Here is a 14,877-nt window from a genome sequence, read left to right as displayed (position 1 = left end):
TCTTTTCCAGGTTTTCTGAGCACAAACTCATGTCAGACGATGAATTCTCTTATTTAATGCCCTTCTTTCCAAAGAGGCTTAGGGCTGCCGGCTGCCCAGGCACTTGGCAGTTCCTTCCTCTGCACAGGTTTTAGTTGGATTTAGTGGATTTAGCAAATCTCTATTTGGGTGTTTTTGGGCTTTTTTCAATCTAATGTCAAGACTGTGTTACCTTTCTTGAGGTCTGGCCTATGATTAGTTAATCCACACTCGAACCCTATTAATTGTAAATTGGTTTAGACAAGGAAACAAAAGTGGCCCAACAGCTACAAGTAAAAGCAAAAAGCAGTCTGAAGTTTGAGAGTAAATACAGCAAATACATAAGAAAGTGCCCTACTACACTAGATATTATATTTTGGAATGTGTAGTCTTTGCAGTAAAGAATAGCAGAGGGGGCGCCTGGATGGCTCATTCGGTTGAGCGTCTGACTTTGGCTCAGGTCATGATCTTGCTGTTCTCGAGTTCAAACCCTTCATTGGGCTCTGTGCTGACAGCTCAGAGCCTGGACGCTGCTTTGGATTCTGTGTCTCCCTCTCTCTCTGCCCCTCCCCCACTCATGCTCTCTCTCTCCATCAAAAATAAACATTAAAAAAAATTTTTTTTTTTTTTTTTTTAATTTTTTTTTTTTTTTTTTTTCAACGTTTATTTATTTTTGGGACAGAGAGAGACAGAGCATGAACAGGGGAGGGGCAGAGAGAGAGGGAGACACAGAATCGGAAACAGGCTCCAGGCTCTGAGCCATCAGCCCAGGGCCCGACGCGGGGCTCGAACTCCCGGACCGCGAGATCGTGACCTGGCTGAAGTCGGCCGCTTAACCGACTGCGCCACCCAGGCGCCCCTAAAAAAAATTTTTTTTAAGAAACAATAGCAGAGGCAAATTTAAGAACAATTTATATCTATGATTTTCAAACTCTTGACTGACCTAAAAGAAACATACATCAGGACTGTACATTATGACTTACATATTTATTTACAATTAACAACCATTTCACAATAGAATACTTAGTCTTACTGCATGTAATATATTCTGCTATTTTCTTTCTTTGCTACCACCTCATTTTTTTAAAGATGTTGGACACAGGATGGAAAGCACTGATTTTGATAACCAATCATTCTTAAGCTTTCTGTGTGAACAGCATACTTCTAATACTAGAATTTAAAGGAAAGTTTTAGAAAGGTATAGAAAGGAGTAAAGAACCCAAAACAATAAATTCCTCAGTGATCATTATATCACGATTTCTGTTGTAGTTTAAGTATCCTGCAGCATCAATTAAAGCTTCTCTTACTTCACTATCTCCCAGTTTTCTGTTATTTTCCTGTTATAAGGCCCAGTCCTCACAGTCCATGCTCTTCAGTGTGGACGTGTTAATGTCATCCTTTATTTTCTTCTAATTTTTTTAGAAAAACATTTTTAGGTAATCTCTACTTAAAACATGGGGCTTGAACTCACAACCCTGAGATCAAGAGTCGGATGCTCCACTGACTGAGCCAGCCAGGAGCCCCTTTAATGTGATCCTTTAACTTGAACACCAGGCCTCACTCTACCCCTTGTCTCACAACCTAGGTGCTAAGTTGAACATATGTTACGATGAACATAAAATAACCTGTGTTCTTTGTGTTAGTAAACTGCACACACTGATCACCAGTTACCAGCTCTCCTGAGAGAAGCTCACGGTAGAACAGTGTGCCAGACTTGTATACATCACTTAAGATAAACATCAAGATAAACACACTACTGATGAGTTTATAAGAAGTGACTGCAATACATCAAGACGTTTCAGACAATTTTCTTTTTAAGCCACTTTCCAAAAAGAACATCAACGTCCCAATGTCCCAACCATGTTAAGGACCCTTACTTTCTCCTTTTTTTGTCTTTCCTCGGTCACCCATAAAAAAAAAAAAAGTTGGCTAACTTCTATTACTGTATCAATTGCCTTGTTGTTACTTCTAAAAGCAGTGCACACTTCAGTGTGGGCTTTGTGATTTAACAGCTCATTCTGTTTTCAAAATGGCCAGCTTTTTAGCTATCTGTGTGAAACAACTGGAATTCCAGTACACTCTCACTCACCTATCCATACTAATTGCTGCGTCCTGGCTGGTCCGACATACTACAGCCCTGTCAGAGGTAAGGGTCTGAGGCTGGCACCGCACAGGCAAACACCAGGAAAGAGCTCAGTCCTTAGAATTTGTAAGGAGGGCCTAGTGACCACGTGAGAAATCCCTCACACACTGTGGCTCCCTGATCAAATGTGTTTATTTTTGCTCTCCACACCACAGTTCCCTTCCATGGGTTTGGGTGAGGATTTACAAAGTTAGTCAATCAGAGCACCTGGGTGGCTCAGTCTGTTAAACATCTGACTCTTGATCTTGGCTCAAGTCATGATCTTATGGCTCCTGGGACCGAGCCCCGCCTCCGGCTCTGTACTGACAGAACAGAGCCTGCTCGGAATTCTCTCTCTCCTGCTCTCTCTGCCCCTCCCCTGCTCATGCTCTCTCCTTCTCTCTCACTCACAAAATAAAAAAACTTGAGAGAAAGAAAGAAAGAAAGCAAGCAAGCAAGCAAGCAAGCAAGCCAATCTACAGGCATCTATCAAGGACCTACTTCATATGAGGCAATATCATTTCCCTAAAGTGGTTCAGTTGGAGTGGGGAAACAAGATAAAAGTTACAAAACAATAACACAGGAGAAGTTACACAGTTCACGATTGCTATTTAAGAAGTACAGATTTCCTATGACTACACTGTGGGCTTGAAAAGCTGTGTGAGAAGGGTCTGCAGGGACGGGCAGCACCTGGCTGGGATAGGCACATGCAAAGGCTCAGAGGTTGGGGAAGCACAAGGAGAAGCCTGCCCTGGTTCTAAGGGAAGCCTGAGGGAGGGGCTACTAGAATGAAGTGCCTGCCGGGTACTGCATTCTGCTGAGAAGCTGCCCGTGCCCACACGGGGTTTAAAGGGGCCCTTATGCTTGGGGCGCAGTCGGTTAAGCGTCCGACTTCAGCCAGGTCACGATCTCGCGGTCCGTGAGTTCCAGCCCCGTGTCAGGCTCTGGGCTGATGGCTCAGAGCCTGGAGCCTCTTTCCGATTCTGTGTCTCCCTCTCTCTCTGCCCCTCCCCCGTTCATGCTCTGTCTCTCTCTGTCCCAAAAATAAATAAAAACGTTGAAAAAAAATTAAAAAAAAAAAAGGGGCCCTTATGTGAGGCACCTGGGTTACTCGGTCACTTAAGCACCTGATTTCGGCTCAGGTCATGATCTCACGGTTAGTGAGTTAGAGCCCCACATCGGGCTCTGTGCTGACAGCTGGGAGCCTGGAGCCAGCTTCGAAGTCTGTGTCTCCCTGTCTCTCTGCCCCTCCCCCACTTGCACTCTGTCTCTCTCAAAAATGAATAAACTTCAGAACAAATTTTTTTTTAATTAAAAAAAAATTCAAAGGGGCCCATATGTAACATGTCCCCACCATTTTGTTATTTATGGTTGACCGCTCTGGACCTATGTGCCAGGGAAGGAAGCCACAGGTAGGCTGTGGTACAGACAGCTGCTGCCTTAGCCCTGAAAGCCCTACATCCCAAGTGAGTGATTCAGGAAAGCAACCACACCTCTTCCCCAAACAGGAGACACATAGAAAGACGTGCCAACAACAGAGAAGACACATGCTGAGGGCAGCACTAAGAAGCCTCGAGAGAGTTGAAGCGTGACCAAGCAGGAGCCTCTAGGGACTTTTTGCATCACAGCGAAGACCGAGCAGAGTCTCAAGCAGGGTGGAGCAGATGATGGCCTGCCACTGAAGGGGTCACTCAGGGACTCTGGTTTCATCCGGAATGACCTTCTAGGTCCTGAGTGCCCCTCCAGCAGGCTTTGGGCAATGTGCTTATTTCCTGGCCTCCTTCTTCCCTGTGCACCCTTCCCTGAAACTCCTTCACTGAGCAGGTAGGGGTTCTCAAGCCTGGCTGCATAGCAAACTCACCTGTGGAACGTTGAAAAAAAACACAGACAATTGGCCTCACCCTGGAGTTCCTCAATCAGCATGCCTGGGGATGGGGCCAGGACAAGAGTGTGTGTTTTTTAAATTCCACACCCAATTCCAATGTTCTGCCCCACTTGAGAACTGAATTAAGGCAAGTTGAGCACAGACTTCTGCTCCTGGCAACCTGAGAAAGCTCAGTGTTACCAGAGCAGACTGTGAACCTCAGTGATTTAAAATCATGTTCATTTTTTTTTCTTACTCCTACACCCACAAAATTATATTTACCTGAAAAGAGCAAATTTCACATCCATCTAGCAATCCTGATTCTTTCAAGTAACTTCTGGTTCTGAGTTCCTGTTTAATAACATTGTTACAACACTTAGCATTTACAAAGCACTTTCACAGCCCTGTTTTGAGGACTCCTTGTGTGTCAGGTACTCTATCAGGCTCTCTGTACAATGTCTCCTCCTTTATATTCTAACAACTCCACAAAGTGGCCATCAATGGTCCCTAGCTTAGAGATGAAAAAATATAAATTCAGAGAGGTTAAGCCCAACATTAAAAGTTTATATGTGACAAAAGCAAGGGCTTAAACTCAGAACGGTGTGCTATGGGCCCTGTGGTCTTTCCATTATGCACTCAGATGCTTATTTGATCCTCACTACTCCCCAGAGCAGGGCTAGGGTTATCATGTCCCCATCTCAGAGATGAAAAGACAGGTTCTGAAATTCTCTGGTCAAATCACACCACAAGAAAACACCAGCATTGGAATCCACAGCTTCTGAGCCACACTGAGAGCTTCCACATGGCCTTGCAGATGCAACACGGTGGCTGGGCAATGGTACAGACATGGTCTCCATTTTGAGAAAAAGGATTATTGAAAACATTCACTTATTTAAATCATTGTTTTTAGACCTAACCCAGAATGAAAAAAATTCTCCTAAAAAAACTTTTTTTTTTTTTTTTTTTTTTAATTTTTTTTTTCAACATTTATTTATTTTTGGGACAGAGAGAGACAGAGCATGAACGGGGGAGGGGCAGAGGGAGAGGGAGACACAGAATCGGAAACAGGCTCCAGGCTCCGAGCCATCAGCCCAGAGCCCGACGCGGGGCTCGAACCCACGGACCGCGAGATCGTGACCTGGCTGAAGTCGGACGCTTAACCGACTGCGCCACCCAGGCGCCCCAAAAAACTTTTTTTTTTAACATAAGAAACTATCCTTTCCTTTGATTTGTATCAGTGATTTCTTCCCTTTCAATGGTCTGAACCCCACTGCAATGTCAAATAATTTCACAGACCCTCCTCCACATAATATAGTTGCTAATTAAAATGTATAGCTCCATTAAAACCATGACTTGAGAGTAACTTTTAGCCATATTTTATCAATTCCAACGTTATACATTTTTAAACAACACCAATAATTTATGCTCACATCTGGTATTTAGGCAGTTTATTAAAAAATTCAGAAAAGAAAAAAAATGAGAAAAGCCACAGAAAAAACCATGACAGAATCCAATGAGTTGGAGTCCTTGTGTCCCCATTGTAAATAACATTCTGCCTCTTCTCAGATATTTCCAAATTTACACAGCTACTCAAACACACACCAATCTTTACCCATGCTGGTCACAGAAAAGAACATTTCTCCTACTCTGATAAAACTCACAGACTCACAGTCTGGAGTCTTACCTAAAAATGATGGTAGCAGGACTAACAATGTGTTGGTGTCTTCATCTCCAAAACATGATGAAGCGTTGGTGATATTTTCACTGAAGTTCCATAAAGTTTTGCAAACCAAGCAGGCCAGCTGCCAATCGGTAGGACCAAAATGTCTTAAACAATCCACCAACCTAAGTCAATAAAAGTCAAATTAAGAAGTTGTTAGGGGGGAGCCTGAGTGGCTCAGTCACCTAAGCGTCCAACTCTCGGTTTCGGCTCAGGTCATGATCTCACGGTGCATAACTTGGCTTGGGATTCTCTCTCTCTCCCTCTCTCTCTGCCCCTCCCCCACTCAAGCTGTCTCTGTCTCTCTCAAAATAAATAAACTTAAAAAGAAAAGTTAGGGGCGCCTGGGTGGCGCAGTCGGTTAAGCGTCCGACTTCAGCCAGGTCACGATCTCGCGGTCCGGGAGTTCGAGCCCCGCGTCAGGCTCTGGGCTGATGGCTCAGAGCCTGGAGCCTGTTTCCGATTCTGTGTCTCCCTCTCTCTCTGCCCCTCCCCCGTTCATGCTCTGTCTCTCTCTGTCCCAAAAATAAATAAAAAAAAAAAGTTAAAAAAAAAAAAAGAAAAGTTATTGGTCAGAATCTCTTTAATTTTTGTATGTTTAGCATAATGACGATCATCCTGTATTATTTAATATGTATTATATGTAATTCAGTGGTTTTTTTTTAACATTTCACATGTATAAATTTAAGTAGCTACAAAGTAGCAATAACCTACTTCTGAACGGTTTTAAGAGTCCAGTGGCACCTAAATTTCCTCTTCAGCCCGTAGCTTGGCAGTTCCAAATGCTGAAATACCTCCACCCCAGAAGAGTGATGAGAGGGGCCCAGCTCCATGGGAAACCATTCCCTCTGACATCTGAGAGTCAGGACTCCATGCCTTGAAACTTACTTTTTAATGCCACCTCCTTCTTTTAGGATGACACGTTTGCTTTTATCCACAGTGAGATTTAGGAGAACGCCACAGGCAGAAAAGCAAATATCCTGATGCTTAGCATCGAGCAGTGCAATCATGAACTTGTGTACTGGGAGGACAGAGAACAAATGTGGACCAATAAGGCTCTGGGTTCCCAGCTGTACCTTAGATTATAAATGGCAAAGGGGGAAATGGGGAGTGGCTCAAAAAACCGGAAACTCTGCTAGGGGACTTAATCCATTCTACCTAAGGCTTTACTCATGCCCAGCTGTGGGTTTGCCAACATCCACTGCATCTAGAACTTGCTCCCATCCCCCAAGTCCTTGGTCCCCCAGCAGTGCTGCATCTGACCCAGGCAGCAGCTCCCTCCCCAGGGCAATGATATAGTCCCTTCCAGTAGAAAGGGGGGGAAAAAAAAAATCACAAATTCCAACCACACAGGTGACATTCATCTCTAACATCTGATTCTTCTCAAGGGCCCCTTTGAACCTTTGCAGCAATTTTCTTGAAATACACAACCCCTGAGGGTGCCTGGGTAGCTCAGAGTGTTAACCATCTGCCTCGGGCTCAAGCCATGATCTTGTGGTTCGTAAGTCGAGCCCTGCAAAGGGCTGTCAGCACAGAGCCTGCTTCAGATCCTCTGTCCCATTCTCTCTCTGCCCCTCCCACCACTGGTCCTCTCTCTCTCTCTCTCTCTCTCTCTCTCTCTCTCAAAAAAAAATAAATAAACATTAAAAAAAAATTAAATACAGAACCCCGGGGGGGGAAGTAGGCTCCTGTTGAGATCTCTAAAGTCTTCCAGGGCTTGTAAAAGAACTGCTCAGATGGCTGGAAACTGGCCTGTAGCAAGGCAGGACTTCCAGGGTAGGGGGCAGCTCAGGGCAAGATAGGCTTCCCACCTCTAGGAACCATTTTCCTTTACACCTAGGAAATGGAACCATCTATCCTGGTTTCTTATACCCCCAGAAGGGGCTGGGCAAAAGATTGGGGGAGGTTGGATAAAGTGTGTTCTGCCTCCACCCTATCACCTAAGAGGTGGCCATCTTGTTCTGACTTTGGTCCCATTGATGGGTCAGACACATACATGTGTGTGTTTAAGAGTCTAAAGAATGCGCCAAAACGTTAACAGTTATCTCTGGGGGAGTGAGATTATGGGTGACAGTTTGCTGCTGCTGCTTTTTCCCCTTAATATCTGTATTACCTAAATTTGCTACCATGGATAATCAGGAAGTTTTAGGTATTATACTTACATGAAATATTTGAGATGTATAGAGGTGGTTATCTTGTGTACCTGCCACCCGGCTTAAGAAATAAAATGTTACAGGGGTGCCTGGGTGGCTCAGTCAGTTTAGCATTCGACTTTTTTTTCTTTAATTTTTTTTAATGTTTATTTATTTTTAAGAGCGAGAGAGAGAGGCAGAGTGTGAGTGGGGGAGGGGTAGAGAGCGAGGGAAACACAGAATCTGAAGCAGGCTCCAGGCTCTGAGCTGTCAGTACAGAGCCTGACACAGGGCTCGAACTCACAAACTACAAGACCATGACTTGAGCCAAAGCCAAAGCCTAACTGACTGAGACACCCAGGCACCCCTGGACTTTTTTTTTTTTAAGTTTATTTATTTATTTAGAGAGAGGGAAAGCATGAGTGGGGGGAAGGGCAGAGAGAGAGGGACAGAGAGAGGGGAGGGCAGAGAGAGAATCCCAGGCAGGCTCCATGCTGTCAGCACAGAGTTGGACTAGGGGCTCAATTCCACAAACCCGTGAGATCACGATCTGAGCCAAAATCAAGAGTCAGACGCTTTACTGACTGAGCCACCCAGGTGCCCCAAGTGACCAACTCTTGATTTCACCTCAGGTCATACTCTCATGGTTCTTGGAATTGAGCCGTGGATGACAGCACAGAGCCTGCTTTGGATTCTCTATCTCCTTTTCTCTGCCCCTCCTGACCTCAAAATAAAAAAAATAAACTTAAAAAAAAATGTTACAGATCCAATTTCATATCTTTGGGCATGCCTTCCCTTCCAACGGTGACTTCTGTCTTAAGTGTGGAGTTTACAATTTCCAAATGTAATTTCTACCTTTACATCATGACTATACATTACATAAACAATACTCAAAATCATTATGCATGTTCTAAAACCTATATTAATGGCATTATTCTGTATATACCCTCCAATCACTAGCTGTTTTGCTCCTATATTATGTTTGAGGCTGATCAATGTTGATCCACGAATCTCTAGTTCATTTATTTTAATTGATGTAGAACTTTTTGTTGCATGAACATATCATGATGTATGCACACTTAGGTTTTTTCCATTTGTTGCTATTACAAGTAGGGCTGTAATGGACATTCTAGTACGTGAAGGAGAATGTCAACTGAGTCCATTCTCATGGACAGTAATAATGACTATAGATTGTTTCCCTTACACACACACACACACACACACACACACACACCATCTGAGAACTCGGAAGACCATGCGCAAGGGAAAGGGGAACCCTGAGAACACTGGCCAGATCTATCCTGGCATATCGAGTGGAGAGCCTTCCACACGCATGGAACGTATGTCAAGCACTACGCATCCCAAAGCAGAAACAAGCATCACATTGTCATGACCCAAGCTCTAGAACTGCTTAGCTGTTTATTGGCAAGAAGTACATGCTGAACACGGAGTATCATTAACTCACCATTTTTCTGCACAATGAAATCACAGATGTCATGGTCCTGGGAGAGATTTCCAAAAACACGCACAGCTTCAAGGATTCCATCCATGTTATTACTCACAAGAAGCTTTATGAGCACTGGGTTTGGGGACCAGAGAAATAAAACCAGTGAATTTAAGTTTTAATTTAAAGGCTATTAGGCTCCAGTATTATACTAAATACTGATAACTCAAAATCTTAAAGCAATAATAAAACACAAACTGTAAGAGACTTTAGCAAGAACTTGGGCACTAACTTTTCCCCATATTCCAGTTTCTTAGAATTGAATGAGGCTCTTTGATATCTGTACCAGAAATTGGAAAATAGGAATGCCACCAGGTCTGTGTTTAGCAAATAGAGTCAAAATGTTAAATATTCATCCACCCAAACCCAACACTGAACCTTACATTCAGCAATATATAGCTTTTTGTCTTGAATTATGGAATTCTTCACTTGGTAGTAAGATAAGTTGTTGATTGTGGCTGTAGTATTGATCACCAGCTCCTCGCAATCCTCAATTGACTTGTATTCTGAAACACAGTAAGGAAAAGGGTATCAAAGGCTCATTGCAGGGGCAGAAACAACGACATCCTAACTGCAGCAAGAGCAGCCCCAGGGACAAGCCACTGTCCCAGGCAACGTCTGTGCAAGGGCACTGTTTGCTGCTTTATTTCCCAGGACGCTTCCTGCGTGGAAGTGCATCCAAAGCAGAGGACCACTCCTGGCCAGATTTTAGAACACTCTAAGCTCAGTCCCTCCAGCCAGGGGGTCTGGACAAATTGGGCTGATCTAGGCCCTGTGTTTGTAGTAAAGTGGAGGTGCCAACACACCAGCAAGCTGAGCTTCTCTCACCCCCACTGGTTTGCCGTGTTCCTGAGCTCTCTGGGGGCTCCACCCTGCAAGTCTGTTCCCCACACTTCCAGTCTGTTCCCCACCCTTCCACCTCGCAACAGAACGATCCTGGGGGCAAACTCTATCCATAACTCCTATCAGTGCTGCCCTCCAAACACGCAGACTCTGATCACTTCTCACCTCCTCTAGTACCACCTAGCCCATCCCTCACCTCTTAACTAGCTACTCTTCTTCCAGCTTCCTCCCTGAGCCCATCCTTAACACAATGATCCTTGAATAGTAAGTCAGCTAAGGTCACTTGTCTTACATGAGCATCAGGCCCTACCTGGGCAGCCCTAATCTTGACATCTCTGGCCTCATTTGGTGTTCTAGCCCCCAGGTCCCCAGTGCCAACCACACTGGTCTTCCTGCCCCCCCCCTTTTTTTTTTAACATATCAGCATGATCCTGACTGAACCTTTGTACTGCTGCTACTCCCTCTGTCTAGAATATACTGTTTCCAGTTATTCACTTGGTTCACTCCTCACATCCTCCAGGTTGTTGCTCAGACATCACCTTATTGCATACGTTCCTTAATCACCCTATATAAAATAGCATCCATTATTCTCTTCCCCTTACCTTACTTTTTAAAAAATTGTTTACTGTTTATTTATTTTTGAGAGAGACAGAGCATGAATGAGGGAGGGGCAGAGAGAGGGAGACACAGAATCCAAAACAGGCCCCAGGCTCCGAGCTGTCAGCACAGAGCCAGACAGGGGGCTCAAACACACGAACTGTGAGATCATGACCTGAGCCGAACTCGGACACTCAACCGAATCTCCCAAGCACCCCTCCCCTTACCCTACTGTTATCTTCTCCATAGCACATATAATCACCTGACCTGTTCAGTGTTTAATGTTTGTCTTCTAGGACTAAAATGGAAGCTCCACAAGACTAGGGATGTATCTGTTTTAGTCACTGTTGCATTCCTAGCACCTAGAGCAGAGTCTGGCACATAGGGGTGCTCAATAAATAATTGCTGGATGCAAGAATGAGTGAAGGAATTAACTCTGTATTTAGCATATAAGGCCCTTAGTCATTTTGTCCCTGCCTTCTACTCAGCCTTCAGACTCATCTCTTGGTGGATGTAGCAATGCCAGTTAGGAGCCCTGGTTCCTGCTACCCCCCACTGATGGCGCTAGACCATGGGCAGTGTTTGGGAATCTGTTGTTTTTTGTCTCTTGCCTTGGTAGGACAATTCATTAGCTTGTCCAGAAAAAAAAAGGCGGGGGGGGGGTACCTCTTCTGTATCACCACCTTCTGTAGGACTACACATTTGGCCAGAAGGAATAGTGACTGACATCAGGGGCAAGAGGGTAGGCATTCACAGCTATGAGGCATATATCATGAACAGCACCAAGCACTTTATGTGCATTTAGCCCCACAAAAGTAAATAGTTAATAATGCTTTAAATGTGCTTACAAGCATTTGAACCCACAATAATTAATACTCAAAAGGTGCATCTGTCTCAGTCAGCTCAGGCCACCATAATGACATACCACAGATTTGGGGCTAAAATAACAGAAATCTATTTTCTCACGGTTATGGAGGTTGGAAGTCTGGGATCAGGATGCCAGCATGATTGGGTTCTAGTGAGAACTCTTCCTGGCTGGCAGATGGCCGCCTTCTTGCTGTGTCCTCACATGGTGAAGAGACAGCAAGAGCAAGCTCTCTGGTGTCTCTTCTTATAAGGTACTAATCCTACTATGAGAACAGATTATGAATTTTGGGCAGGGGGCCAGGAGCAGAATACTATTGGCTGAAACGCAGCCCCTTCCCCAAATACACATGTTGAAGCTCTAACCTCCAACGTGATTGTATGTGAGATAGGGGTTTTAGGAAGTAAAGTTAAATGAGGTCGTATGGGTGGACTACTTATCTCATAGGATTGGTGGTCTTATAAGGAGGGGGAGAAAGAGGGGGGTGGGGATTGCGATCATTCTCTCTTTCTTGAGTGCACACTCTGAGGAAATGCCATGTGAAGACAGGGTGAGAACGCAGCTGTCTGCGAGCCAGGAGGCGAGCTCTCATCTGGAACCCAACTGGCAGGCACCTTGACCTTGGGCTTTCAACCTCCAGAATCATGAGAAACAAATTTCTGTTGTTTAAGCTACTCAGTCTGTGGTATTTTGTTATGGAAGAGTGAGATGGCTAATAAAGGGGGGAAATGGGACACAAATGATTGGGGGCCATAATTATAGATACCATGAAAGCCTGAAAAATAAAAATATAAATAAACTTTAATTAAGGAAAAATTAAGGATTTTAAACTCTTTGTGGTTAGTTTGGCCAATCTTTGGTAATTTGATTGGTATACTTTATTATTATTATTTTAGAAAGAGAGAGAGAGAGAGAGAGAGCACGCAAGTGAGGAAGAGGGGCAGAGGGAGAGAGAGAGAGAGAGAGAGAGAGAGAGAGAGAGAGAGAATCCCAAGCAGACTACATGCTCAGAGCTGAGCTCGATGTGGGGCTCCATCCCACAACCCAGGGATCATGACCTGAGCAGAAATCAAGAGCTGGAAACTCAAAGAACTGAGCCACCCAGGCGCCTCCAGTATACTTAAAAAAAAAAAAAAAAAGATAAAATTCACATACCATAAAATTCACCCTTTCCAGGTATACAATTAATTCAATGAGATTCAGTAACAATTTTTTCTTTCTTTCTTTTCTTTTCGCAAATTTAAAAAAATATTACCTGTATTACCTTTGAGGAAGTTCTGCACAGTGGAGGAATTTTCCTTCCTGCAGCTGTGAAGGCTCATTAAAGCGAGCCAGTGGTGCCACTAAACCCCTAGGGGCACCGGAGCCACAGAACTGTCTCCCCTGCTGGGAGCAGCCTTACCTAGCGTGGCGAGGAGCAGGCCCACGGCGTGCGGGTTGGTGGCCAGGGCCGGGCCGATGCCAGGGTGGATGGCTAAGTTGGCCAGTACTCGGGTCAGCTTGATGAGCACGTCCTCTGCGGGGGCCCGCGGCCTCTGCACCTTGGGTTGCTGGGCTTCTCCCATCTGCTCCTCAGCACACAGGTCCAGTTTGTAGAATGTATGGAATAACGACAGCAAGGTCGGGATGCTCCCTTTCTCTTTGGAAAACTGTTCACGAGCCTGGTGATTTTTCGCTGTCAGGTTGCCAAGAATAAAGACAATACGGACAACTAAATCCTGCAATAAAGGGAAGACCATTACAAGTGCATAGGGGCTGGGACAAGTTGTTGGAAAGGGTACAGTATTTAATTTATTCACGACTTAATAGCAAAATGGAACAACATCTGGCTTTTACTCACTTGTCTAGTATTTGAGTCCCAAGACTGGTGCAAATTGACAGAGGAGATTAAAAGCATTTGGCAACAACAAAAGAATACAAACCGATTGATACTATTAGCAAGGGCTATTAACTTCAGATCCTTCATCTGAAATTCTGGCCGGCTTTTTTTTTTTTTTTTTTAACCCCCTAGAGAACAATTAGTTGAGTGGCATAGGATTACTGATATTGTGTTATGTAAATCTAAGTATTGATACTAACAGGTTTCTTGAGCACCCAAATCTTTTCCTAAAAGTTCACCTCCTGCTGAAGCATTGTGTTTCTAAAAATCGGGTGTTCTACACAATGGCTAATCAGATAGTGTTACAGCAGGCTTTCCTGACTCAGACATCTGGGGCAGGATAATCTTTGCTGTTGGGGGGCTGTATTTAGTAGCAGTATTCCTGGCCCCTACTACTAGGTGCCAGGAGCACCTCCCCAGATGCCACAACCAAAAAGGCTCAAATGTCCCCTGGGGGCAAAATCAGCCCCAGCTGAGAATCAAATCACTGTGTTATATAAAGCCACCACTTAGTGATGAGGGAACATAAGGCAAACTGAGGGCCACACACAGTCTAGCATCACCCAGCCCTCCTAGGTGGGATGTGTGTGGCATTCCTCAGGCACTCCAGGCTGCCCAAGGACAAAGGAAAGGACCAAAAACAAATGGTTAAACTGATAAAGTCTCCATCAGTTCACAACTATCTTAGTAAATTAGAAGACAAAGGCAATCTTATCAACAGCCTAATCTCCAGAAACCTATAGACTGAGTTTCCTGGAGCCCCAGCATCAACCTCCCCTCCATAGTGATGTGGGAAACAAAGGCAAGAAGGAAATGGCAGATAAAATTAGATTTCCTTATAACCTGCAGCCCTTTGACACACACTTAAGGCAGGCAGAGTAAAACCTTTCTCCAGGAACTCCCTACTGTCTTAATGTTAATGCCTTAGCTTGACAATAGCTAGACCTCCAGTAATCTGTGAGTCCTTAGAATATGAAAATCTCTTTGGAAAGTTCCCTTTTGACTTTACCTCCCCCAGCCCCATAGCATATAAGGAGCCACTCTTCACAACCCCAGCGCCCCTCTTTCTGCTCGTGGGTCCTGTCCCCGTGCTCTAATAAAATCACCCTTTTGCACCAAAGACGTCGCCAAGAATTCTTTTTTGGCCATTGGCCCACTATCACCCCAAAATCTCATCACTTGTTTTTCTTGATCAGGGTAGTGGTTACTTGGGAGACACCTTTATCACTATTTGCTAAATTGCACATGTGTGTTTCATGTACTTTTCTGTGTATAAACTATATTTCACAATAAATAAATATTTCTTAAAGTCCCAAGCTGAGAACAATTTACA

At 44.4% G+C, this 14,877-nt stretch overlaps 1 protein-coding gene across 3 annotated transcripts in view; it reads right to left on the bottom strand.

Moving 5' to 3' along the window:
• ARMC2 (armadillo repeat containing 2) overlaps positions 1 to 14,877 on the bottom strand; it is a 106,598-nt gene that overhangs the window by 1,943 nt on the left and 89,778 nt on the right. For all 3 annotated transcript variants that reach the window (XM_047860155.1, XM_047860156.1, XM_047860157.1), the window contains 5 exons: positions 13,068 to 13,383; positions 9,744 to 9,866; positions 9,322 to 9,435; positions 6,613 to 6,745; positions 5,689 to 5,849 (listed from right to left, as the gene is read on the bottom strand). In XM_047860155.1, coding sequence (XP_047716111.1) covers positions 5,689 to 5,849; positions 6,613 to 6,745; positions 9,322 to 9,435; positions 9,744 to 9,866; positions 13,068 to 13,383 — 847 coding nt within the window. The remainder of the gene's footprint in view (positions 1 to 5,688; positions 5,850 to 6,612; positions 6,746 to 9,321; positions 9,436 to 9,743; positions 9,867 to 13,067; positions 13,384 to 14,877) is intronic.

The sequence above is a fragment of the Prionailurus viverrinus genome, chromosome B2 (genome assembly GCF_022837055.1).
Source record: "Prionailurus viverrinus isolate Anna chromosome B2, UM_Priviv_1.0, whole genome shotgun sequence".
Taxonomy (NCBI): Eukaryota; Metazoa; Chordata; class Mammalia; order Carnivora; family Felidae; genus Prionailurus; species Prionailurus viverrinus.
This window is presented reverse-complemented; position numbering and strand designations above follow the sequence as displayed.